The sequence below is a fragment of the Scyliorhinus canicula genome, chromosome 5 (assembly GCF_902713615.1).
Source record: "Scyliorhinus canicula chromosome 5, sScyCan1.1, whole genome shotgun sequence".
In the NCBI taxonomy this organism is placed as follows: domain Eukaryota; kingdom Metazoa; phylum Chordata; class Chondrichthyes; order Carcharhiniformes; family Scyliorhinidae; genus Scyliorhinus; species Scyliorhinus canicula.
Genome location: NC_052150.1, coordinates 134,188,873 through 134,215,826, shown reverse-complemented (window position 1 = coordinate 134,215,826; position 26,954 = coordinate 134,188,873). Strand labels below are relative to the sequence as shown.

Genomic DNA, 26,954 nt, shown 5'->3' with positions numbered 1-26,954 from the left:
AGCAGTGACTGAAAAGATCGTCAGGAATTGAAAGGGTCGATAAGACGGAAGGTCACAAAAAAGGGAAGATCAGCAGCAGCCTGATAGTGAGGGAGAAGGAAAGGCAATCCAAAATGGCACCCATTGGGGCACATGACCCCACATCAGAGCCGGCAGGGAATGTTGAAATGAAACTCCGAACCCTAAAAGCAGATAGAAGCCTTATTAACAGACTGACATTGAAATGGAACAACATAAAACAGGGATTTACAGTGTATCATGCTTTTCAGCCGCCACTTGCTGTCCTTTCCTCAGTATTCCCCAGGAATCTCAGTTCCTGTTCAACATTTAAACATTGTAGTCTAAACCTATTCTGTTTCAAATCATTTTTTCCTCAATGTTAGTTAATGGAGAATGATTGTATGTGATGTACCATCAACGACTACGTGACGAATAGTGAATTATTGTGGCTTTATTGTGCTAGATGTTAAGCCTCCTGCAACTGGACCCAAGAATGGGGGCAATGCAGGAGGGCGAACACTTTTATACAGAGCCTGCTGGGTGGAGCCAGCAGGCCGGGATTTACCGTAATGACTGGAATACAATGGCAGTGTATCATAATATATGTAGTGTCTGATCAGTGGTTTACCACATTCACCCCCTGTTTAAAAAAGAGTCCAGCGGGGGTGAAGCGACGTTACAGGTCGAGTCCGTCAGGGGATTTGACCTTCCACCGCGATCGCCTCAGCCCCGGCTGTGGCATGGGCGGCGATGTGGGTACCTGCGACTCCGGAAGTTTGTTGTCCTCTCCTTCTTCACCCAGTAGTGGAGCCGGTGGGGGGAGGGGCGCTGTCGGAGCGCGGGTGGCGGTGATAGTCTCTGGTGGGGGGTGGTGCAGGGGCGGGGGTGTGACCGGAAGGGAGGAGACGGTACCAGGTCGGGGATGGTGGATGGGGAACCAGCGGGTGCCAGGTCCCGGAGGGAGACTGTGTCCTGCCACCCGTCATGGTGTGCCACATAGGCATACTGTAGGTTCGCATGGAGGAGGAGGACTTTTTCGATGAGGGGGCCTGATTTATGGCTCCTCACATGCTTCCAGAGGAGTACGGGCCCAGGAACTGTCAGCCAGGTTGGGAGCGAGACCCCGGAGGTGGACTTCCTGAGGAAGCCAAGCACGTTCATGAGGGGTCTCATTGGTAGCAGTCCACAGGAGCGACCGGATGGAGTGGAACGCATCGGGGAGGATCTCCTGCCAACGGGAGACTGGGAGACTCCTTGACCGAAGGGCCATCAGGGCGGCCTTCCAGACCGTTGCGTTCTCCCTCTCCACCTGTCCGTTTCCCCGGGGGTTGTAACTGGACGTCCTGCTCAAGACGATGCCTTTGCTGAGCAGGAACTGATGCAGCTTGTCACTCATGAACGAGAAGTCCCGATCGCTGTGGATGTAGATGGGGAAACTGAACAAGGTGAAGAGACTGTGTCGGGCCTTGCTGACAGTGGCAGAAGTCATGTCAGGACATGGGATGGCGAAAGGGAAATGGGAGTACTCATCAATGATATTGGGAAAGTACACGTTGCAGTCAGTGGAGGGGAGGGGCCCTTTGAAATTGATGCTGAGGCGCTCAAAGGGGCGGGAGGCCTTCACCAGATGTGCTCTGTCCGGCCGGTAGAAGTGCGGTTTGCACTCCACGCAGACCTGGCAGCCCCTGGTCATGGTCCTGACCTCCTCAATGGAGTAAGGCAGGTTGTGGGGCTTGATAAAGTGGAAGAACCGGGTGACCCCCGGGTAACAGAGGTCAGGGCATCTGGGGGCTCATTGAACTTCCCAGGGCGATACAAGATCTCGTAGTTCTATGTGGAGAGTTCGATCCTCCACCTCAAGATCTTGTCGTTCTTAATCTTGCCCCGCTGTGTGTTACTAAACATGAAGGCAACCGACCGTTGGTCAGTGAGGAGAGTGAATCGCCTGCCAGTCAGGTAATGCCTCCAATGTCGCACAGCTTCCACAATGGCTTGGGCTTCCTTTTCGACAGAGGAGTGCCGAATTTCGGAGGCATGGAGGGTACGGGAGAAGAAAGCCACGGGTCTGCCCGCCTGGTTGAGGGTGGCGGCTAGAGCCACGTCCGATGCGTCGCTCTCCACCTAACATGAAAAGGACTTGTCGACTGCGTGCATCATGACTTTGGCAATGTCTACCTTGATGTGGTTGAAGGCCTGGCGGGCGTCAGCCATCAGGGGGAAAATGGTGGACTTGATGAGTGGGCGGGCCTTGTCTGCATAATTAGGGACCCACTGGGCGTAATATGAGAAAAATCCCAGGTATCGTTTCAGAGCCTTGGAACAGTGAGGGAGGGGGAGTTCCAGGAGGTGGCGCATGCGGTTGGGGTCGGGCTCTAGAACTCCATTTTCCACAACGTAGCCAAGAATGCCTAAGCGGTTTGTGCGGAAAATGCATTTCTCCTTATTATAGGTAAGGTTAAGGAGTTTAGCGGTGTGGAGGAGATTTGCGTCGTGGTCCTGCTGGTCGTAGCCGCAGATGGTAACGTTATCCAGATACGGGAACGTGGCCCGCAACCCGTACTGGTCAACCTTCGGTCCATCTCTCACTGGAAGACCGAGACCCCATTGGTGACGGCGAAGGGAACCCTAAGGAAATGGTAGAGGCGGCCATCTGCTTCGAATGAAGTGTATTGGCGATCCTCCGGGCAGATGGGGAGTACACTTTTATACAGAGCCTGCTGGGTGGAGCCAGCAGGCCGGGATTTACTGTAATGACTGGAGTACAATGGCAGTGTACCGTAATACATGTAGTGTATGATCAGTGGTTTACCACAGTATGCTCTATATATCCCCTATACTGTGCAGAAAAGTAAGGGTCGGATTCTTCGTCGGCCGGCGCCGCAATCAGGAAAGGCGATTGGGTGGAGAATCGGTTTTGACGCCGAAACCGCAGCGGGGAGCTGGGTTCACTTCAAATCGCATTTCTCCGGCACCTTGACAGGGGCGTCAATGCTTCCAGTACGCACTTACAGTAAACACCATTTGCATATCATTAGTGAGCCTGCCCCGATATTCTCTGGGCCCTCTGTGACTCTCCATCTCCACCGGAAAGAATTTCTTACCGTGAGGTTCATTCAGGAAACAGGTGCCATGGCTGATGAGGGAGGGAGTGGAGGTAGGACATGGAGGCATGACCGTGGGCTGCTGGTCCTGACACTGGCCGGGCTGGTTTCGGGGTGGGGGGCGGCAGGACTGACGGGGAGACGAGCCATGGAACTGGGACGGTATCTAGTCACGGACCGCCATTGCCGCGGTCTGCAATTGAGCCATCTTGCTGTGCGCCCCACTGACCACCCGACTTGGCCTGTGAGTCTGTAGAGTGCCACTGGTCGCATAGTTGCACCCACCTAACCACCTCCGCACCCCAGCCTTCACTCTCCACCCCACCACCCCCTGCACTTCAGCCCCCACACACCGCCTCATCACCCCTGCACCAAGGCCCCACCAACACCAAAACAGCCCCCCCAACTGGCCGCTGAGGCACCAAGCAGCCCACCCAAAGGCAACGGCCATATTAGCCCCGACAGGAAGCTGCCGGATGGGGGGCCGCGGAGCGTACCGGTGGCAGGGCAGCGGCAGCTGATGGGAACCCTAGCAGCAGGGACGGGCGCCAGGGCCAGAGGCCTCCAGAGTGCCGGGCACCGATGGGGCTTGGGGTGCGGGGATGGGGGAGGGGGGAACATGCAGAGGCCGGTCTATAGTGCAATCCGGGCCCACCACGTAGCCTGTTGGTCCTGGTTGGGCATGGGTGTACACACCATGCTAACATATCTGCCTTTGACCCCCTACAGACAATTGTATTAGAATACAACCAGCAATGGTAGCCTTCCTCCTAGTCGCCGCAGTCCTGGGAAATGCAATGAGTTTGTGCGACGTGGAGCTGCTCGAGGAAGAGGAAGCTGCAGCAGTGACGCCTGCCTCAGAGGAACAGGATGAAGCCACTGAGGATGGAGAACCAGCTACCCGACCTGCTGAGGTGGAAGTGGTGGAAAAGGGGTGCTGCATGTGGCCTCGCGTGTACCGGCAGCGCCTGTCATTTAAGGATCTGCCAGACCCGCATGCCGTCAAAGACTCCGGCTGAGTGGGGGACAGTACAACATTTGGGCAGCACGGTAGCATGGTGGTTAGCATAAATGCTTCACAACTCCAGGGTCCCAGGTTCGATTCCCGGCTGGGTCACTGTTTGTGCGGAGTCTGCACGTCCTCCCCGTGTGTGCGTGGGTTTCCTCCGGGTGCTCTGGTTTCCTCCCACAGTCCAAAGATGTGTGGGTTAGGTGGATTGGCAATGCTAAATTGCCCGTAGTGTCCTAAAAGTAAGGTTAATGGGGGGGGGTTGTTGGGTATAGGGTGGATACGTGGGTTTGAGTAGGGTGATCATTGCTCGGCACAACATCGAGGGCCGAAGGGCCTGTTCTGTGCTGTACTGTTCTATGTTCTATATCTGCCAGATCATAGTGCACCTGGCACCGCAGGGGAATGGGGGAGGACACCTGCTCCCAGTGGCCATCAAGGTGAAGATCGCCCTGAACCTCTATGCCACGGGATCCCAGAACATACAGTGCAAAAGGAGGCCATTCAGCCCATCGAGTCTGCACCGACCCACTTAAGCACTCACTTCCACCCTTCCGCAACCCAACCTTTTTGGTCACTGAGGGCGATTTAGCATGGCCAATCCACCTACCCGGAACGTCTTTGGACTGTGGGGCGAAACCGGAGCACCTGGAGGAAACCCACGCAGACACGGGGAGAACGTGCATACTCCACACAGACAGTGACCCAGCGGGGAATCGAACCTGGGACCCTGGCGCTGTGAAGCCACAGTGCTATCCACTTGTGCTACCGTGCTGCCCAAGGGATCCTTCCAGGCGCCGACTGGAGACCTGGCCAGGATCTCACAAAGCTCAGTGCACAGGTATATCCATGCTGTGATGGAGGTTCTAAATACCCCGTCGGCAGAATACATACATTTCAATGTGGACCAAGCCCACCAGGATGCCCGAGCAGCAGGGTTCGCCGCCATCACCGAGAGGCCCCGGTCCATGGAATGATCCAGTGATTGACAGGATGCATGTCATCCTCTGAGCACCTCCGGATGACATGCCGATTTTCACAAATCAGAAAGGGGTTCCACTCGATGAACGTGCAACTGGTGTGTGACCGTCAGGTGCGCATTATGCACGTCTGCATCTGATACCCAGGCAGTGTGCATGACACCTTCATCCTGGCACACCCAACGGTTCCTGGCCTCTTCGAGGCGCATCCCCAGCTGAGGGGTTGGGTCCTGGGCGACAGGGGTTATCCACTGCGGTCGTGGATAATGACGCCTATCTGGAGATCACAAACCGATGTGTTGACCCGCTACAACGTCGCCCATGCAGCGACCAGAGGTGTGATGGAGCGAAGGTTCGGCATCCTGAAGATGCGGTTCAGGTGCCTGGACCACTCTGGAGGGCCCCTCCAGTATAGCGCTGAGAGGATCACCCACAACGTGGTGCCCTTCTGCGTTCTCCACAACATCTCACAGCAGAGGGGCTGGAGGAGGATGAGCCAGGCCTCATCTGATGAGGAGGATGCAGGGGGAGAGCAAAGATGGGCAGGACATGGGGCATGGGCAGGCACAGGAGACGGTGGTGGGGACAGTGGGGGGTGGGACACCGGAGCTGCACTCCCTGGGCCAAGCCTACCCCCAACATCCACCCATCCCACCACCCCCCCGACCTCCTGTGCCTCCTCTGCAGCCAGCCCAGACCAGCACACCCTGCATCGCCTTCTGATAGAACACCGAGGCAGGTAGTAACATTGTGCACAGGTGTTGAATATGAACAAATATATACAGGTTTGTGCCCTAGCCCCTATCGCTATACTGTGCCCTGCGTCCGTGCAAACTTAACTAGTGTCTATTTTTCTGGTCTGACAGGCCCCAACGCTACGCTGAGCTGAACCCCCAGATGGTACATCAGGAGTGGAGGCGGCCTGCCATGATTTCAGCCCTGTGACCTGGGTCCACTTTGGCATTCATCTTCTTGGGCGCCCCGGGTGGCCCACATAAAGATTACGGTGCAGTAAGATGGGCATTTGTTGGGCATGGAACTGGACACTGGTGCTGTGGATTCCATTGTGGGACAGAGTACGTTGACTGTATTAAGCAGGGAATACAGGATTTGGACCTGACAGATACCAAGGCTAGATTGGCCACATACACTAGTGAGCCATTGAACATTGCATATACTACCATGACTCCGGTGATTTATAGTCACCAATTGGTGCGCCTCATTACGTGAAGTTGACGGGTGGATGCGCGTTCATAGAATTCACAGACTTTACAGTGCAGAAGGAGGCCATTCGGCCCATTGAGTCTGCACTGGCTCTTGGAAAGCGCACCCTTCCCAACCGCACATCTCCACCCTATCCTAATAACCCAGTAACCCCACCCAACACTAAGGGCAATTTTGGACGCTAAGGGCAATTTAGCATGACCAATCCACCTAACCTACACATCTTTGGGCTGTGGGAGGAAACCGGAGCACCCGGAGGAAACCCACGCACACACAGGGAGAATGTGCAGACTCCACATAGACAGTGACCCAGCGGGGAATCGAATCTGGGACCCTGGAGCTGTGCTAACCACTATGCTACCGTGCTGCTAACTAAACTCACTAAACTCAATATGAACCACGTGTATTTACAGCTCAAGTTGGACATGGCCTCCCGGAAATACGTTACAATCAATACGCACAGTGGACTTGACGAATACTCCCGGTTGCCTTTTGATGTGTTCTCTGCCTGCTCTATATTTCAAAGAGTAATGGAGAAAATCCTGAGAGGGTTGCTGCGCACTGCGGTCTACTTAAATAACATGCTGATCAGAGGAGCGACCAAACAAGAGCATCAGGTAAACATTGAGGCAGTACAGAAACAGGCCCCTGAGTCTGGGTGCCCGTTTGCTGCTGGCAAAATGTGTCTTCTATGCAAGGGAGGTGGTCTACCTCGGTTACTGGGTGGACCGCAAAGGTTTACACCCAGTCGCAGAAAAGGTGTGTGCCATTCAGCAGGCCTCCACCTCGATGGACGTTACTGAGCTTTGTTCGTTTTTGAAAATTGTTAATAATTATGGTAAGTTCATTCTGAAACTTGCAACCCTGCTGGCCCCCTTCCATATCCTTTTTTTTAAAAATCTGTACGATGCGGCTTTTCTGCAGGTGAAGAAACAGTTATCGTCTTCAAGGTTACTGACCCACTACGATCCCACCAAACCCTTACCTGTCACATGCGATGCATCACCTTCCAGTATTGGGGCCGTCCTGTCACGTGGGATAGAGAATGCCAGGGAATGGCTGATCGCTTTCGCCTCTCAGATGCTGGCTGCTGCAGATAGAGAAGGAGCGTCTCGCGGTGATCTACGCAGTGAAATTGTTTCACCAGAATGTGACTTGACTATTATTACGGATCATAAACCTTTACTTAGTCTTTTTAAAGAGGACAAGGTGATCCTGGCCATTGCCTCTGGGAGGATCCAATGCTGGGCATCCACGAATATTCGTTCAAGCATCTGTGTGGGCCCAGATAGCAAACGCTAATGCGCTGAGCCATTTGCGTTTTCCGACTAGCTCCACATCGTTCCCCCGACCCCTCCTCCTCCCAGGGCGGACCAAGAGATCGCCATTCTAAACTTCATGGATTCATGGCATCTCGGATCTGTGAATGGACTCAGACAGACCCAATTCTCGCAAAGGTTCAGCATGTTGTGTAACATGGAGGTCAGCATACACCTGGCAGGCGAATTACGGGCGTTTTCATCATAACTGTCCAGGTCTCCCTGACATAGGTGCCACATTGCACCACAACCAGGAGCTACAAGGGCATTGCCCTGTTCGACGTCAACCATCCAGAAGCTTTGTACCAAGTAACACGGTGTATAATCGAAACTTTGCAGACAGAACAAACAAAGAACAAAGAAAAGTACAGCACAGGAACAGACACAACCTCCCCTTCACAAAACCATGCTGCCTCTCACTAATACGTCCATTTGCTTCCAAATGGGAGTAGATCCTGTCTCGAAGAATTCTTTCCAGTAATTTCCCTACCACTGATGTAAGGCTCACCGGCCTGTAGTTCCTTTGATTATCCTTGCTACCCTTCTTAAACAAAGGAACAACATTGGCAATTCTCCAGTCCTCCGGGACATCACCTGAAGACAGTGAGGATCCAAAGATTTCTGTCAAGGCCTCAGCAATTTCCTCTCTAGCCTCCTTCAGTATTCTGGGGTAGATCCCATCAGGCCCTGGGGACTTAGCTACCTTAATATTTTTCAAGACACCCAACACCTCATCTTTTTGGATCTCAATGTGACCCAGGCTATCTACACACCCTTCTCCAGACTCAACATCCACCAATTCCTTCTCTTTGGTGAATACTGATGCAAAGTATTCATTTAGTACCTCAGCCATTTCCTCTGGCTCCACACATAGATTCCCTTGCCTATCCTTCAGTGGGCCAACCCTTTCCCTGGCTACCCTCTTGCTTTTTATGTACGTGTAAAAAGCCTTGGGATTTTCCTTAACGCTATGTGCCAATGACTTTTCGTGACCCCTTCTAGCCCTCCTGACTCCTTGCTGAAGTTCCTTCCTACTTTCCTAATATTCCACACAGGCTTCGTCCGCCCCCAGCCTTCTGGTCCTGACAAATGCCTGCTTTTTCTTTTTGACGAGGCCTACAATATCTCTCGTTATCCAAGGTTCCTGAAATTTGCCGTATTTATTCTTCTTCCTCACAGGAACATGCCGGTCCTGAATTTCTTTCAACTGACACTTGAAAGCCTCCCACATGTCAGATGTTGATTTACCCTCAAACATCTGCCCCCAATCAAGGTTCTTCAGTTCCTGCCTAATATTGTGATAATTAGCCTTCCCCCAATTTAGCACATTCACCCTAGGACCTCTCTTATCCTTGTCCACCAGCACATATTGATTTAAGAAGCCCTCCTGGATGCTCCTTACAAACTCTGCCCCGTCTAAGCCCCTAGCACTAAGTGAGTCCCAGTCAATATTGAGGAAGTTGAAGTCTCCCATCACAACAACCCTGTTGTTTTTACTCTTTTCCAAAATCTGTCTACCTATCTGCTCCTCTATCTCCCACTGGTTGTTGGGAGGTCTGTAGTAAACCTCCAACATTGTGACTCCACCCTTCTTATTCCTGATCTCTACCCATATAGCCTCACTGCCCTCTGAGGTGTCCTCCCGTAGTACAGCTGTGATATTCTCCCTAACCAGTAACGCAACTCCACCACCCCTTTTACATCCCCCTCTATCCTGCCTGAAACATCTAAATCCTGGAACGTTTAGCTGCCAATCCTGTCCTTCCCTCAACCATGTCTCTGTCATGGCAACAACATCATAGTTCCAAGTACTAATTCAAACTCTAATTTCATCTGCCTGACCTGTTATACTTCTTGCATTAAAACATACTCACTTCAGGCCACCAGACCCGTTGTGTTCAGCAACATCTCCCTGTCTGCTCTGCCTCAGAGCCATACTGGCCCTATTCCCTAGTTCTCCCTCAATGCTTTCACCTTCTGACCTATTGCTCCGGTGCCCACCCCCCTGCCATACTAGTTTAAACCCTCCTGTGTGACACTAGCAAACCTCGCGGCCAGGATATTTATGCCTCTCCAGTCTAGATGCAACCCGTCCTTCTTATACAGGTCACACCTGCCCCAGAAGAGCTCCCAGTGGTCCAGATAACGGAAACCCTCCCTCCCACACCAGTTGTTTAGCCACGTATTTAGCTGCTCTATCTTCCTATTTATAGCCTCACTGGCACGTGGCACAGGGTGTAATCCCGAGATTACAACCCTAGAGGTCCTGTCTTTTAACTTTCTGCCTAGCTCCCTGAACTCCTGCTGCAGGACCTCATGCCCCTTCCTGCCTATGTCGTTAGTACCAATATGTACAACGACGTCTGCCTGTTTGCCCTCCCCCTTCAGGATGCCCGCTACCCGTTCAGAGACATCCTGGACCCTGGCACCAGGGAGGCAGCATACCATCCTGGAGTCTCTTTCACGTCCACAGAAGCGCCTACCTGTGCTCCTGACTATAGAGTCCCCTATGACTATTGCTCTTCTGCGCTTTGACCCTTCTTTCTGAACATCAGAGCCAACCGTGGTGCCACTGCTCTGGCTGCTGCTGTTTACCCCTGATAGGCTATTTCCCCCGACAGTATTCAAAGGGGTATACCTGTTCGAGAGGGGGTCAACCACAGGGGGTTCCTGCACTGACTGACTGCCCTTTCTGGTGGTAACCCATTTCTCTGCCTGCACCTTGGGTGTGACCACATTTATATAACTGCTATCTATGACGCTTTCCCACCTGCATGCTCCTAACTGCATCCAACTGCTGCTCCAACCGAGCCATGCGGTCTGTGAGGAGCTCCATATGGGTGCACTTTCTGCAGGTGAAGCCATCCGGGATGCTGGAAGCCTCCTGGACCTGCCACATCTCACAGTCAGAGCACTGCACCCCTCTAATTGGCATTGCGTCAATTAATTAGTAAATTAAATTTAAAAGTTTTTTAAAAAGTTACTGTTAACTATATGTTTCCTAGCACTAGATTTCTACTATAAATGTGAAAGCTAAATACAGTACTCTCCGATCTCTGGCTTAGATACCCCTCTAAATTATAATTAAGTAATAAGTAATTATGTTTAATTAGTTTGACAATGCTTAATTTTTAAGTTTAGTGTAGCTTCCCAACCAGCCAATCAGGTCACAGCTTTACTGTGATGTCACTTCAGTGTCCCCCCCCCCCCCCCCCCCACTACACACAATTTCAAAAGGTAATAAAAAATAAATAAAAATCACTTACCATCCCAGGTTCTCAGATGCTCACTGGTACTCTCCCTGCAGATTAAAAGTTACAGGCCAGAAGAAAGAGAGAGAACAAAACAGTAGGTAAAAAGCACCTTCTCCCACTCTGCACTGAATTACCTCACTGCACCATATTACCAAGTTCCAAATTCCCACTCTGGATGTGTCTCACTCCGGCTGTGTCTCCTCGACTTGCGCAAAGCTTACTGAGTGCGCTTTCTGTCTGTCTTTTATACAGACCTCAGCTAACCAGGGTGACTCACACTACTTAAGCTTCAAAGAGAAGAATACAATGTGCACCTTTGTGCCCCTAAACAGGCCTCAGGTGACTGACAGAGTGCCTAGTGGATCTCTGGGTCTATTCTCCACCAGACGGGGTGATTTCCTGTCAAGTACAAGTCCAAGGTCGGATCACGCCAAAGCACCTTGATCACATTTGGTCCAAGCGACCAATTCTTCGAAAGTTTCTTCGTGAGCGTAAAGTTTCATCTCGCTGACTCTGATACCAGAACAGGCCATGGCGGAGCTCAAAGGGGGTCAAGACACCATTATGAGAGAATTCATGGACATAGATGGAAAACTCAAGCATCGGAAATCACCAGAGGGGAATCAACCGTACAGCAGCCTCCGGCAGAGCATCCGCCATGGAGTTACAGTCGAAAGCGGCGTTCGCCATCCAGATTCACGTAGCCCGATCCGGCACCTCATGTGCACTGCCCAGCCTGATGGAAAGAGAGTCCGGTACCCTCCTTCCCTGCAGATATCGTAGGATTCTTAAGACTCCGGTGTGTGTGTTAAAATTTATTTTATTTGAAAAATGATTTAATTTATAAATATTGGAATTTAGCAATGCAAATTTATAGACTATAATGTTTTAATGTTGTTTTCAAATTTAAAAAGTTCTACAGAGCCCAACTACAACTTTTATGTTGGTTATAATGGGAAAACCCAATTTGCTTAATGTTGTTTCATTTACAGTTGCACTTTTCAGAAACACAACTACAATGCAAAGCAATGTGTAAATGTAACTCGTCCTTTATCACAGGCAAACGTATGGCATAGAAAGGACCTTGAAAATACATTACAAAGTTCATCGTGAAAGACAAATTATTTCTGAAAAACTATTGTTATGTGGGCAAACCCCAAGCAGGCCACTCATTGTCTCTCAATACATTTCTAAAAAAAAATACTCAAAGTGTTAACATTCAACCAATACACCAGTAAATTGCATGCAAGGTATTTTACTCTCAATCAAACTGGAAAAAAGGCCATATGTAAGTGGAGTTTCTGGTTGTTCAATATAGGTTACACTTTATACTTTCTCCAAGGAAATATGTCTTTTTTACCTAAAGTTGGAGAATGAAAGTGCCATATTTCAAAGGTTAAGCCTTCGGGCACCAAAATGTATGCAGCAGAGTTTAATTACCAAGACTGTATATTGATCAATTTCAGGTTATGGTAAGTTTTCCGCTGTTTGCACTGTAAAGGCCATCTCACCTATCCATGCAATTGTTTGAAGAAATAACTCAGCTATCAGATTACTAAATCTGATATAGTTCATCAAATTGTCTCTCATCAGTAGGTTTGAAAGCTTGCAGCCAATTTAAGCCAAAGAGATCCTCTGATAAAATGAGTCAATAATTAGTCATTAGACAACAACATGGATCTAAACCCTCACTAAGATAACAGTAGATTCCAAGATCACCTCATGAGCAATGTGGTAAGCAGCACGTTGGATGCTGAATGTGACAATCTATTTCTACCATGCATTGACTACATAATAGATAACCACCAGAAACCTCCGAACACTGGATCCACCAGTTCGTGTTTTGGAGCTTCGATAGCAACCTCCTGAAGCTGGGCATCCAATAATATTAGGCTCTATACCCTGAATATGTAAGTCCATGTTTATGTCAGCAGGAAAGTTTCTTGATCAACCAATATGATGGCAAACAGCCTTGAGCATAGTGGAAGGTCAGCCACCTTGATGTGTTTGATGTATCACCACCAACATTACTTATCATCAACTGTCTAACCCTTGTAAGAGGTTATACTTTATACCTTCTCCAAGGAAATATGTCTTTTTTACCTAAAGTTGGAGAATGAAAGTGCCAAATTTCAAAGGTTAAGCCTTCGGGCACCAAAATGTATGCAGCAGAGTTTAATTACCAAGACTGTATAATTGATCAATTTCAGGTTATGGTAAGTTTCCCACTGTTTGCACTGTCAAGGCCATCTTACCTATCCATAAAAAGACATCCATACATAAAGCCCATTCCACTTACAATGTCCTGAGCAAAAGTGTTATGCAGGTAAGAACCTTCACTTTATTGACTGTTTTCAATTTTGAAAACAACTATAGACATATCCTTGGCAAATGCTCCAAACCATGATGAAGAACTGTTCAGGAATCTTGTGCATAACAATGTTTTTTGTATAAATATGATTTACATATATCAGCATATCATTAGCTGAGCAATCCATTGTGAAATATGCTTTCTCTCAGCAAATATAAGGTGGTGGTGGCAATTTGGCTTGGACTGATATTCTGGGACCCAGGCTAATGTTCTGGAGCCAAAGGTTTCAATTCCATCATGGTAACTGGTGGAATTTAAATTCAATTAATAAATCCGCAATTAACAACCAATCTAATGGTGACCTCAAAACCATTGTTTATTGATGTTAAAAACCCATTTGGTTCATTGATGCCCTTTAGGGAAGGAAATCTGCTATCCTTACCTGGTCTGGCCTACATATGAATCCTGGCCCACAGCAAGGTGATTGGCTCTTAAATGGCCAGGAAAGCCACTAAACTGTATAAAACCGCTACAAAGTCTACAAGGAAGAATCAGACAGACCATCCAGAATTGGACCTAAGCACTGGAAATGACAATGGCACACCCAGCCCTAGAAACCCTACAAAATCCTCCTTGTTAACAATTGCGGGCTTGTGCGAAAACTGGGAGAGTTGTCTCAAAAATTAGTCAAGCAACAGCTTGACACAGTCATACTCATGGAATCATACCCTGCAGATAATGTCCTAGACACCACTATCACCATCCCTGAGATGGCAGCAACACAATGGCACGCAGTCAGGTGAGAGTCTTTAATGTCAACTATGGGCCCCATGAATTCTCATGGCCTCAGGTTAAACATGGGAAAGAAAACCTCCTGCTGCTCACCAGGCATACCTAAAAATGAGGTGTCAACCTGGTGAAGCTACAACACAGGACCACTTGCATGCCAAAAGCAGAAGCAGCATCTGATACACAGAACTAAGCGGTCCCATAACTAATGGATAATATCAAGCTCTCAGTCCTGCCACATCCAGTCATGACTGGCTGTGGACAATTAAATCATTGACAGGAGGAGCACTCGCCAGAAATATCCCCATTTTCAGTGTTTCGGGAACCCAACACGTCAGTGCAGAAGACAAGGCTGAAGCATTTGCCGTCTTCAGCCAGAAATGCCATATGGAGTATCCATCTCCGCCTCCTCCTGAAGTACTAAGCATCAAGGATGCCAGTCTCCCACTAATTCAATTCACCCCGTGTGATATCAAGAAATGTCTGAAGACACTGGATTCTGCAAAGGCGATGGGCCCGACCAATTTTGTTGCAATAGTACTGAAGGCTTGTGCACCAGAACTAGCTAGATCTCTAGCCAAGCCTTGCCAATCCAGCTACAACACTGGCATTTAGCCAGCAAGATGAAAAATTGCTCAGGTATCTCCTGTCCACAAAAGGCAGGACAAATCCAACGCAGCCAAATACCGTCACATCAGTCTGCACTCAATCATTAGCAAAGTGATGGAAAGTGTTGTCAACAATGCTACCAAGTTGCATTAACTCAGCAATAACCTGTTTACTGATGCGCAGATTGGATTCCGCCAGGGCTACTCAGCTCCTGACCTCAGTAAAGCCTTGGTCTGAACATGGACAAGGGAGCTGAAGTGAAGAGATGAGGTGTGAGTGACTGCCCTTGACATCAAGGCAGCATTTGACTGAATGTGGCAAAACTGAAGTCAATGGGAATCAGAGGCAAAACTCTCCATTGGTTTGAGTCATACCTTGCACAAAGGAAGATGGTTGCGGTTGGAGATCAATCATGCTTGCCTTACTAGCAGTTCCCATATCACATAAAAGAATAAAAGATGAGAGTGACTGCCCTTGACATTAAGGCACCATTTCACTGAGTATGGAAACAAGGATACTTGGCAAAATTGAAGGGACTGGGGGAAAATTTTCCACTGGTTAGTCATAACTAGCACAAAATAAGATGCGTGTGGTTCTTGGCGGCCAATTATCTCAGTCCCAGGATATATATTCAGGAGTTCCTCAGGATAATTGTCATGAATTTGCCTAGCAATAGCAAGAAAACAAAGTGAACTAGACATAATAGGATGTGAGATGTCCAGCAACAGGTAGAAATCTGCCTGGAGACAGCAGTACACAATAATCAAAAGGCCCCATTGATATGCATCCCTCCCAACAATGAGATCAGAAGGCAGTTTAGATAATAATCAGGTGTGAATAGCTTGTGAGGATAAACAGCTCATAGGCGAATGGGAAGATCAATAAGGTTTACATATGTTAATGTGTAGTCAAAACGTTGATAGGGGTAGACAGCTGAATACACAAAAAGCATAATCAGAGAGGAACAAAGGTATAATTGACCAGATGATCAGAAAACTAAGAGGCAGTCAACATCCAGCAGTCTCAGAAAGCAGACAAGCCAGTTTTTAGCCACCAAGCCTGAAAGTTAGTTTTCCAGCTAGGAACCCAGAGGTCAAGTTTACAAGAAACAAGTGTGTTAGAGCCAAGGCAGTGCAAAAAGCCATTGCAACAGCAGTTTTAAATATATTTGCTGGACCAGGAAATGATGTTTCCCAGACTTGAGTATCATCCATGTATTGTGCAGTAACTATAAGCTGGTTATTTAATTTGGATGTTGTTTGTGGAAATGGGGGAGTCTTAATTAGTTCAGATATCGTAGATTCATAGAATTTACAGTGCAGAAGGAGGCCATGCGGCCCATCGAGTCTGCACCGGCCCTTGGAATGGGCACCCTACCTAAGCCCACTCCTCCACTCTATCCCCGTAACCCAGTAACCACATCTAACTTTTATGGGCACTAAGGGCAATTTAACATGGCCAATCCACCTAACCTGCACATCTTTGGACTGTGGGAGGAAACCGGAGCACCCGAAGGAAACCCACGCATACATGAGGAGAACGTGCAGATTCCGCGCAGACAGTGACCCAAGCCGGGAATCGAACCTGGGACCCTGAGGTGTGAAGCAATTGTGCTAACCACTATGCTACCGTGTCGCCCATAGATATTTGATTTGATTTACTGTCACATGTATAGTGAAAAGTACTTTTCTGCGACCAACGGAGCGTACACAGTACGTACGTAGTGGACAAAAATAATAATCGACAGAGTACATTGACAAATGGCACATCGACAAACAGTGATTAGTTACAGTGCAGAACAAGGGGCAAAACAAAGCAAATACATGAGCAAGAGCAGCAGAGGGTGTCGTGAATAGTGTTCTTACAAGGAACAGATCAGTCTGAGGGAGAGTCATTGAGGAGTCCAGTAGCTGTGGGGAAGAAGCTGTCCCTTTGTCTGGATGTGCGGTCTTCAGACTTCTGTATCTTCTGCCCGATGGAAGGGTCTAGAAGAAGGCAAAGCCTGGGTGGGAGGGGTCTCTGATAATGCTGTCTGCCTTCCTGAGGCAGCGAGAGGTCCAGACAGAATCAATGTGAGGGTGGCAAGCTTGTGTGATGCGTTGGGCTGAGTTCAGCACACTCAGTTTCTTGCGATCTTGGGCCGAGCAGATGCCATACTAAGCTGTGATGTAGCTGGATAGGATGCTCTCTAATGCACATCTGTAGAAGTTTGTGAGAGTCGATGCAGACATGCCAAACTTTAGCTTCCGTAAGAAGTAGAGACATTGGGCTTTCTTCACTGTTGCAGCAACATGAGTGGTTCTATATAAACTGTGCGTGTTTAGTAATTCATACATCATAATTGCATGAAAGTAGAAAAGTCCTGATCGTGTGTATTTGTCATTTCTTTATTTAAATAGTCTTTCATATTTGTTACATGATAACTGTTCACAAAAGGTTGCTGCATAAGATAACGATGCATGGCATTAAGGGTAAAGTAGTAGCATGGATAGAGGATTGGTTAATTAATAGAAAGCAAAGAGTGGGGATTAATGGGTATTTCTCTGGTTGGCAATCAGTAGCTAGTGGTACCCCTCAGGGATCCGTGTTGGGCCCACAATTGTTCACAATTTACATAGATGATTTGGAGTTGGGGACCAAGGGCAATGTGTCCAAGTTTGCAGATGACACTAAGGTGAGTGGTAAAGCGAAAAGTGCAGAGGATACTGGAAGTCTGCAGAGGGATTTGGATAGGTTAAGTGAATGGGCTAGGGTCTGGCAGATGGAATACAATGTTGACAAATGTGAGGTTATCCATTTTGGTAGGAATAACAGCAAACGAGATTATTATTTAAATGATAAAATATTAAAGCATGCTGCTGTGCAGAGAGACCTGGGTGTGCATGAGTCACAAAAAGTTGGTTTATAGGTGCAACAGGTGATTAAGAAGGCAAATGGAATTTTGTCCTTCATTTCTAGAGGGATGGAGTTTAAGACTAGGGAGGTTATGCTGCAATTGTATAAGGTGTTAGTGAGGCCACACCTGGAGTATTGTGTTCAGTTTTGGTCTCCTTACTTGAGAAAGGACGTACTGGCGCTGGAGGGTGTGCAGAGGAGATTCACTAGGTTAATTCCAGAGCTGAAGGGATTGGATTATGAGGAGAGGTTGAGTAGACTTGGACTGTACTCGTTGGAATTTAGAAGGATGAGGGGGGATCTTGTAGAAACATATAAAATTATGAAGGGAATAGATAGGATAGATGCGGGCAGGTTGTTTCCACTGGCGGGTGAAAGCAGAACTAGGGGGCATTGCCTCAAAATAAGGGAAAGTAGATTTAGGACTGAGTTTAGGAGGAACTTCTTCACCCAAAGGGTTGTGAATCTATGGAATTCCTTTCCCAGTGAAGCAGTAGAGGCTCCTTCATTAAATGTTTTTAAGGTAAAGATAGATAGTTTTTTGAAGAATAAAGGGATTAAGGGTTATGGTGTTCGGGCTGGAAAGTGGAGCTGATCCACAAAAGATCAGCCATGATCTCATTGAATGGTGGAGCAGGCTCGAGGGGCCAGATGGCCTACTCCTGCTCCTAGTTCTTATGTTCTTATGTTCATTTTCACTGGGGTTTCACTTGTCTCCAGAACCCAAAACAAAACTATAAACCCCACAAACCAATGTTCCAAGTTTGGAAACCATCTCAGATAACATCAGCGTGCTTCATGATATAATGTCCGAGACCCAACTATCTTCAGCTGTTTCAAAAATGATCTTTTCTTCATCATAAGGTGGGAAGTGGGATATTTATGGTGGATTTTACAATGTTCAAGACCATTTGCAACTCCTCAGATACTGAAGCAATCGATGACCATATGCAGCAAGACCTGGACACTATTCAGGCTTGAGCTGATAAGTGGCAATTAACAATGGCACCACACAAGTGCCAAAGAAAATACTCAGCCTTCTCCAGTGATTCCCAGCATCACAGATGCCAGTCTTCAGCCAATTTGATTCATTCCACACAATATCAAGAAGACATTGGATATTGCAACGGCTATGAGCTCTGATAACATTCCGGCAATAGTATTGAAGACCTGTGCTCCAGCACTTGCTATGTCACTAGCCAAGCTATTCAAGTACAGGAATAACATTGGCATCTACCTGGCAATGTGGAAAATTGCCGAGGTATGTTCTGTACATAAAAAGCAGGACAAATCTAACTCTGCCAAATAATGCCCCATCAGTCCACTTTCAATCATCAGTAAATTGATGGAAGGGGTCGTCAACAGTGCAATCAAGAGGCACTTGCCGAGCAATAACCTGTTCACTGACACTCAGTTTATGTTATGCCAGGATCACTCAGCTCCTGCCCTCATTACAGCCTTGGTCAAACATGGACAAAAGAACTGAACTTTAAAGGTGAGGTGAGAGTGATTGCACTTAATATCATTATAGAACATAGAACATACAGTGCAGAAGGAGGCCATTCGGCCCATCGAGTCTGCACCAACCCATTTAAGCCCTCACCCATCCTATTCCCGTAACCCACTAACCCCTCCTAACCTTTTTTTGGTCACCAAGGGCAATTTATCATGGCCAATCCACCTAATCTGCACATCTTTGGACTGTGGGAGGAAACCGGAACACCCAGAGGAAACCCACGCAGACACAGGGAGAACGTGCAGACTCCGCACAGACAGTGACCCAACAGGGAATCGAACCTGGGACCCTGGCGCTGTGAAGCCACAGTGCTAATCACATGTGCTACCGTGCTGCATATCAAGGCCGCATTTTGCTGAAAGTAGCATCAAGGAGACCGAGCAAAACTGGAGTCAATGGGAATTAGGGCGAAACTCTCCACTGGTTGGAGTCATACCTGGCACAAATGTAGATGGTTGTGATTGTTGGGTGTCAATCATCTTAGTTCCAGGACATTGCTGCAGGAGTTCCTCGGGTAATGTCCTAGGCCCAACTATCTTCAGCTGGTTCAGCAATGATCTTCCCTTCATCATAAGATCCGAAATAGGGATGTTCAAGGATGATTTCACATGTTCATGCCATTCACAACTCTTCAACTACTGAAGCAGTCCATGTCCAGATACAACAAGGCCTTGACAATATTCAGGTTTGAGCATATACATGGCAAGTAAAATTGGTGCCACACAATTGCCAAAGACAATTTTCAACAAGAGATATTCTAATCAACTCTCTTGACCTTTAAGGGAATTACCATTGCTGAATCTCCCACTATTAACATCCTGAAGTGAACATTGACCAGAAATTGAACTGGACCAGCCATATAAATACAATGACTACAAGAGCAGATTTGAGGCTGGGAATTCTGTCAGAAGTATATCACCGCCCGACTCCCCAAATTTTGTCCACCATCTACCAGACACAAGTCAGGAATGTGATGGAATGCTCTCCACTGAATGAATGCAGCTTCAACAATACTCAAGAAGCTCAACACCATCCATGACACAGCAGCCCACCTGAAGAGGACCCAATCCACTACAACAAACATCCACTCCCTCCACCACTGATGCACCAATAAACTACAGCAACTCACCAAGGCTCCTTCGACAGCACCTTCAAAATACATAACACCTACCACCTAGAAGGACAAGGACAGCTGATACAGGGAAAACTACAGGTTTCCCTCCAGATCCCACACCATCCTGACTTGGAACTATATTGCCGTTCCTTCACTGTCATTGGTTCAAAATCCTGGAACTCTGTTTCGAACAGTACTGTGGATGTTCCCACAACACGTGGACAGCAGCGGTTCAAGAAGCTAGCATGCAACCAACTTCTCAAGGGCAATTAGAGATGGGCAGTAGTAAATGCTGGCCTAACCAATGATGCCCACATCCAATGAATGAATAATAAAAAGTGCTTCATAAATGTATGTGCAGCACGCACTGCTTCTTCTTTCAACATGAGTACAGATTGTTCCCTGTTTCGACAACACCTCATTGGGTCAATATATTACTCTCTCCATATCTGACAGACATCTTCACTGGTTTATCAATGACCTATTTCAACAGATCAATAATAGGTTACACTTAAGTAATAACCAAAGACAAAAGTTGAGCAGATGGATAGGGATGATGGCTGAAAGCAACATCGAAGAGACATGTTTTAAAATTTCACTTAAATAGAATATGGACTTTAGCTTCAACTTTTTTCTGGATTTGGTCACAGCAATAAGAGTATCACTGATCACATCATTCATGGTCAATTCTATTCTATTGGCAGTGAGACAGTCCAGACTTCCTCGCCAGAGATGTGCTTCTTGTGACTATGCTCGTTGGCATGATTACTCATAAAGCAAAGGCCATCAACCATTCCAATTTGATACTCATGCTACATTAGCCCAGAATCTCATCCAAGAAAATTATGTGCTATTTGTACATAATTGTACATCAATTACTGTGTGGCTCTAAACATCATACCAATGCAAAAGGAAATTATATTTGCTGGTTCCTATTCTAAATATTCAGAGGGCATCCTAGAGGGAGAAATAAAAGGTACAAAGCTTAACCACTAAGTATCACTTCAACTATGATATTTAACAACTGACAGGTTAAATGAAACTGTGTAGCCAACACCTGTAAATTCATTTTTGTCGCCTCATTCAGATCCTGATTGTGTAGCTATTTGGAATCACATCCTTATTTGCTTTGTTAACTGCTCTTGTCTAAGCCAGAAAAAATCACTTTGGCGTAACAGTAGGATTAACATAATCATAACAGGGCACAATACGATTCTTTTTGATAATGTGTACAGTAACACACAATAAAATGACAGCTGTTGAAAAACAAGTAACGATTATAGCCAAGGTGATATTATATTAAACTATTTAAACATAAGTAATGTATGAAATGTGGAAACTAAACAATTTTTACTGACCAAAAAGTATGTGTTCTCTATGCACGTTTTATTTATTCCTAGTTCCTGTGACTGCTTCAGAAAGGAAACCAACTGTCATTATTGGTTCATTTGATTCCAAAGCATTTCTTAATGTTTATTGCTGCAAATTAATATGCTGAAATAGAGCAATGATAGACACATGGCACTTGGCAAATTTTTGCCCCTCTTGAAGCAAACAGAAACATTATCCAAGGTTCAGCCCAATCAATACCTGCAAATAACATTTGGGATGTTGACTGAAAATAGACTGTAGCAGCTACAATGTGCCCCATAATTGAACAGCCTACTAGCAGTTGTTGTCAATGTTCATATCTGAGTAATGGCTGCTTGTTCAAGGTTCCAAACATTGGCCAACACCCATATCTCAGTTTTAGATACCCTACAGGCAACAATTGGACAAAATAGATGAAGATTAAATAATAAATATTTGAAATGAAGAAGTGTAGATGAACAAAAGTGGCATATTACAGGATAAAATAATTTTATGATTGAAAGGACAAAAGACAAAGCTTTTTTCTTACCGTGAATTCCTCCAATTGTTTATATTTCATTTCTCGAAATTCACAGTAATTCTTCATTTCCTTACACTCAGGGCAGCACCGGCTGGTGTCCACTCGGATACAGCGAGGGTGCAGACTAGGGCACTCAGGTTTGACACACAGCGGACCATCTTCAGTACAGACACATGGGCAGGCAGCTGGACCTGGTGTGAATTCCTCTCCAATTTCGTACACAAACCCATTCTCGTCCACACAACCTTTGCCCCTGTAATCAGGGTATGAATATTCAGAGGTGGAGGCAGCACCAGTGACCATGGGCAGTGACTTAGGCGCATTGGTGGTGTCTTTCTGGGACACAGAACAGGGAAAGCAGATGATGGCGAAAAGTAGGCACCAAGTGAAGAGTGGTGAGTAGACAATCCCAGGGGCCATGACAGGGATTTGTTAAGGGCATTCCTCACCGCCACAGCTTCTCCAACTAGGACAAAAAGAACACAGTCACTTCGGGTCCCAGCCTTAAAGGAGCATTGTCATCTGATAAAACACCTGGAAAGACACTTCTCGTCACAATGGTTTCACGAGTGTCACTCTACCTGTTTTCATAATTTTAAGATTTAAAATTAAAATAGCAAATTAGACAAATCACTGGTTAGGGTATAACAGACTTAAATTTATCTCTGAATTTAAACGAACTGAAATGGAAGTATTTCCTCTGAATCTGGAGCAAACTGTTTTGGCTGGTTCCAGGAAAATTCCCCAGTGATGTAGCAATGCTCCTTTAACAATTAGAAGTGTTCTAATCTTTGTTTGAATAACACTTCAAAAGAATTTGAAATCCGCTTGACATCTGTGTCGAGGTTGATGATTTGATGGTGACATACGTGTTTGAGCACAAAGTCGCGCGTCAAACTCACTTCAATGATTTTGTTTTCAGGTGAGACGGGAAGTCTTGAAAATACAATGAACTGAGTTTGGAAGTTGAATTTCATTTTTGTTCAATGACAAAATCCCTTAACCTCTGGGGGAATAAAATCTTTCCATCAGTCACTTTCTTTGGTACTGACAACTTCTGCAACTGAAGAGCACTCACTGCACCTTCAACTTCACAAGAACAACAGGAAGTCAATACCACACACAGGGCATTGTGGAGAGATGAGAAACCCAACCTGTTCACCCGCCGTGCTTAATGCTTCTTAAAAGCAGGGCGAATTGCACCGCGTCGCTAATGTTTTCGGTTGACATGCACTTTTAGCATGAGGTGAAGCAGAACAGAAGACAATATGTCAGGGCCCAATAATTGCAGCGCCCATAAAATGGGGTGGCCTATTTATTGAAGGTCTCAATACACTGATTAAAAACAAAAGGAGGGGGATAATCCAATCAAAAGATGGCATTGTATTGCACCCAGGCGATAGATGGTGAGGCGCGCACAGCGAGCAGCAACCAGGCAGCGGGAGACCGAGCAAGTTCCCCGGAGCAAGCAACGCCGACCAGACCCTGGGATTTTATTTTTATTATCTGACGTGCCCTGTTTGCAAAGGATAAGATCACCGCTGCGAAAGCGAGATCGCCTGTAATGCAGCTGTTGCTGCTGCTGCTGCTGTTGTTACAGACAATCCAGACAGCGACACACGGGCACCGTCAAAACACAGAGCCGCCACAAACTTTACATAAAATAAACAACAATACGCTCGCCCGTGAGATTTAGCAATGACACTTTTTCAGACAGTCCGGCGATTTTAACTCAGCGACAACAACTAATAAAAGTCAGAACTAGTTACCTGCGTGATCTTAAGTCATTGCGTTTTTTGTCAACATTTTGTGACGGTCGGGTCACGACGATTGAGGGAAACCCAAGAGTGTTTTCGGTACCTGAAGAGCCGCCGCTATTTGAAGGGACTTTTGGCGGGGAGGAGGGAGTGGGGGGAAAGCTGGCAGCTGCCGACGCGGGGAACGTGTTGCCTGGCCGATCCCGCTCAGGATGTGGCCGCTGGAGCCTCACATTAGAGGATGAGCACCGCTGACCCGAAATAATGTAACTCCCCGAAATGAATTCCAAGCCACAGCAACAAGCAGCTGCGGCAAAGAGAGATGGTCCAGGGGGAAATGTATGTGGTGTGTGTGTGTGTGTGCTTCTCCGTCTCACTCCATCTACTGAGGGACCTGTAAACACCTCACACTCGCAATGGACCCGCAGCCACAGGCAAACTCACCCCTGTTGGAGAAAATCAACGACGGAAAAAAATATATATATCAGGCTCTGTTTCCCAAGATTCTGCCCCGCTTTCCAAACAAATCTGGGTTTTGCGGAATACATGTTCTCCGCCGAGCGTGAGTGGCCAGTCTCCAACTAATCAGGCCAAATTATGAATATGTTCAAAAGGTGTGCATTTTGCTTCCTCCGCAACGAAGCACGCAGAGCTGCTTAAATAGAAAGCGCAGGTGGGAAATGCTACGTTTAAAAGAAAGGAAGTTAAAAGTCAGCGCAATGCAAGAGCTGCAATCGAAATGCAAACCTGGTAAACGGAAGGGAAAAGTTACAGAGGGGGATGCGGGGGCTGGGGTGACACTGTGATCAAAACGTTGCTTCAGTTGAATCGGGGTAGGGTCGTTCCCGTTACTTTGAAATGTCCACTTCGAACCTGCACTTTGATGATTGAGAAGGGAGAAGGTTGAACGGTGCACTCAGCTCCTCGTGAAGATTGAACAATGGGAAGCGTGCAAAGTACTTCACGGAAGGAGCTGTATCTGAATCACCTGTTTGTTTTGTCTGTGGCTTGTTTTATATTATATAGCTTCTCCGAAGGTACCAAAAGACAAGCTCCTCAAGGTCGTATTTCAAAAATGGGCCTGGATCTTCTTTTCCTTGGGCGCAATCTGCAAGTTAGTCTGAAAGTGCACACCTTCCCGCGTCCATTCTGTCAGTGCAAAGTTTCATGTGAACTTCATTAGAAGGGGTTGGTTTAACATAGGGTTAAATTGCTGGCTTTCAAGGCAGGCCAGCAGCACGGTTCAATTTCTGTACCAACCTCCTCGAACAGGCGCTGAAATGTGGCGACTATGGGTTTTTCACGGTAACTTCATTTGAAGCCTACTTGTGACAATAAGCGATTTTCATTTCATTTCATTTTCAGAATGGGCTTGAAAACAATGCGACAATTCAATGTAAATAATCGGGGCCCAAGGAAAGCGCTGGAAACTCTTGAGTGCAAAAATTAACTCAATTAATGCACAGTTGGCAGATCATATTTTAAAATCTGAAATTGGGAAACTTTTGATTTTTTTTAAAGGTGGCTTATGCCACATTTATGCATTAAAAGAAGCAAACACGAGAGTGCAAGTCTCAGTGAGCAGACATATTTTAATGAAAGCTCAAGACATTGCAATAAAATTGCTGTTCCTGCTGTGCCTAAAAATCTGGTTGTAATCTGTAGAGAGTCTCTGAGTAAGTACAATTGCAGGAGACTGGTGCCTAAGGCTTTGGGGCTGGGACCGTTATTATCGCAGAGATGTGTTCGGGCAGGAGGACATTCATTATATATCAAGGGGATTTGGGAGCATTGTACATGAACTCAAAAGTTCTGCATTCTTCGTGGCTGCGTATTTGATTTATGTTCCATCCCAATAGCAGATCAATAGGAAATTCCACACATTGCTATTTGTAAGTGCACATTGGCATAGACTTATTTAGAACCCATTCGATAGTTTGGTTAGACCAGAGGTTGCTTTTTAGTGCATTGCCCCAGTTTAATCGGAAATTAATGATTATTCAAATCGTTGATTTTTTGAACCCTTGTTGATAAAGTAATAAAGATAATTTATAAGTCCCATTACTGATATCTGGAATATTAGCTGGGGGTAGCAGGAAGAGAGAAAATGACAATTATTGCTGTCAGCTGTTCAGGGTAAATATTACTGACAGGATCCAGAGTGGTGAAATTAAATACCTGATTTTTAAAAAACATTTAGAGTACCCAATTAATTTTTTCCAATTAAGGGGCAATTTAGCGTGGCCAATCCACCTACCCTGCATATCTTTGAGTTGTGGGGGCGAAACCCATGCAAACATGAGCAGAATGTGCAAACTCCACACCGACAGTGACCCAGAGCCGGGATCGAACCTGGGACCTCGATGCCGTGAGGCAGAGTGCTAACCACTGCGCCACTGTGCTGCCCTATCTGATTTTAAATACATAGAATAATACAGTGCAGAAGGAGGCCATTTGGCCCATTGAATCTACACTGACACTCCAAAAGTACACTCTACCTAGGCCCACTCCCCCATTCTATCCCTGTGACCCCATGCATTGTTCATGGCCAATCCACCGAATCTGCACATCTTTGGACGCTGTGAGGAAACCGGAGCACCCGAAGGAAACCGGCATAGAAACTGACAGGACATACAAAATCCACAGAGACAGTCACCCAAGGCTGGAATCGAACCCAAGTCTCTGGTGCTGTGAGGCTGCAGTGCTAAGCTTACATCTGTGTGTAATATATATATTAAATGTAATATTTTAGCTCACCCTTACTAACATCTGGAAAATTGGGAGAGCTGTATCACAGATTAGTCAAGAAACAGCTTGATGCAATCATACTCACAGAATCATACCTTACAGACAATGTCCTAAACACCACTGTCACCATTCCTGTCCCAAAGGCAGGACAGACCCATCAAAGTGCAGCACAGTGCTATACAATCAGGAGAGAGTTGTCCTGGCAGTCCTCAACATTAACTTTGAACTCCATGAAGTCTCATGGCATCAAGTCAAACATAGGCAAGAAAACCTGCTGCTGATTGTAGGAACATAGAGAATAGAAGCAGGAGGAGTTATTTTAACATTCCTTGTCCTGTTCCTACTATTTTATACTGTGTCCCTATCTGATTCCGGCCTTTGATTTCTCTGCCTATGTTATGTCTTATTTTCCTTTCTGTCTTTATCTCTTGTTCTTG

At 46.7% G+C, this 26,954-nt stretch overlaps 1 protein-coding gene across 3 annotated transcripts in view; it reads right to left on the bottom strand.

Moving 5' to 3' along the window:
• vwc2 (von Willebrand factor C domain containing 2) overlaps positions 1 to 24,707 on the bottom strand; it is a 347,646-nt gene extending 322,939 nt beyond the window's left edge. Inside the window, exons 1-2 of one of the 3 annotated variants that reach the window (XR_005460717.1) lie at positions 23,782 to 24,197; positions 22,022 to 22,478 (exon numbers count right to left, since the gene is read on the bottom strand). Coding sequence is in view for 2 of the 3 variants with exons in the window: in XM_038797717.1 (XP_038653645.1) it covers positions 22,022 to 22,432 (411 nt within the window). In the remaining variant the exon portion in view is untranslated. The other 2 variants (XM_038797717.1, XM_038797716.1) reach the window with 2 other exon arrangements.
• Between the last annotated feature and the right edge of the window lie 2,247 nt (positions 24,708 to 26,954).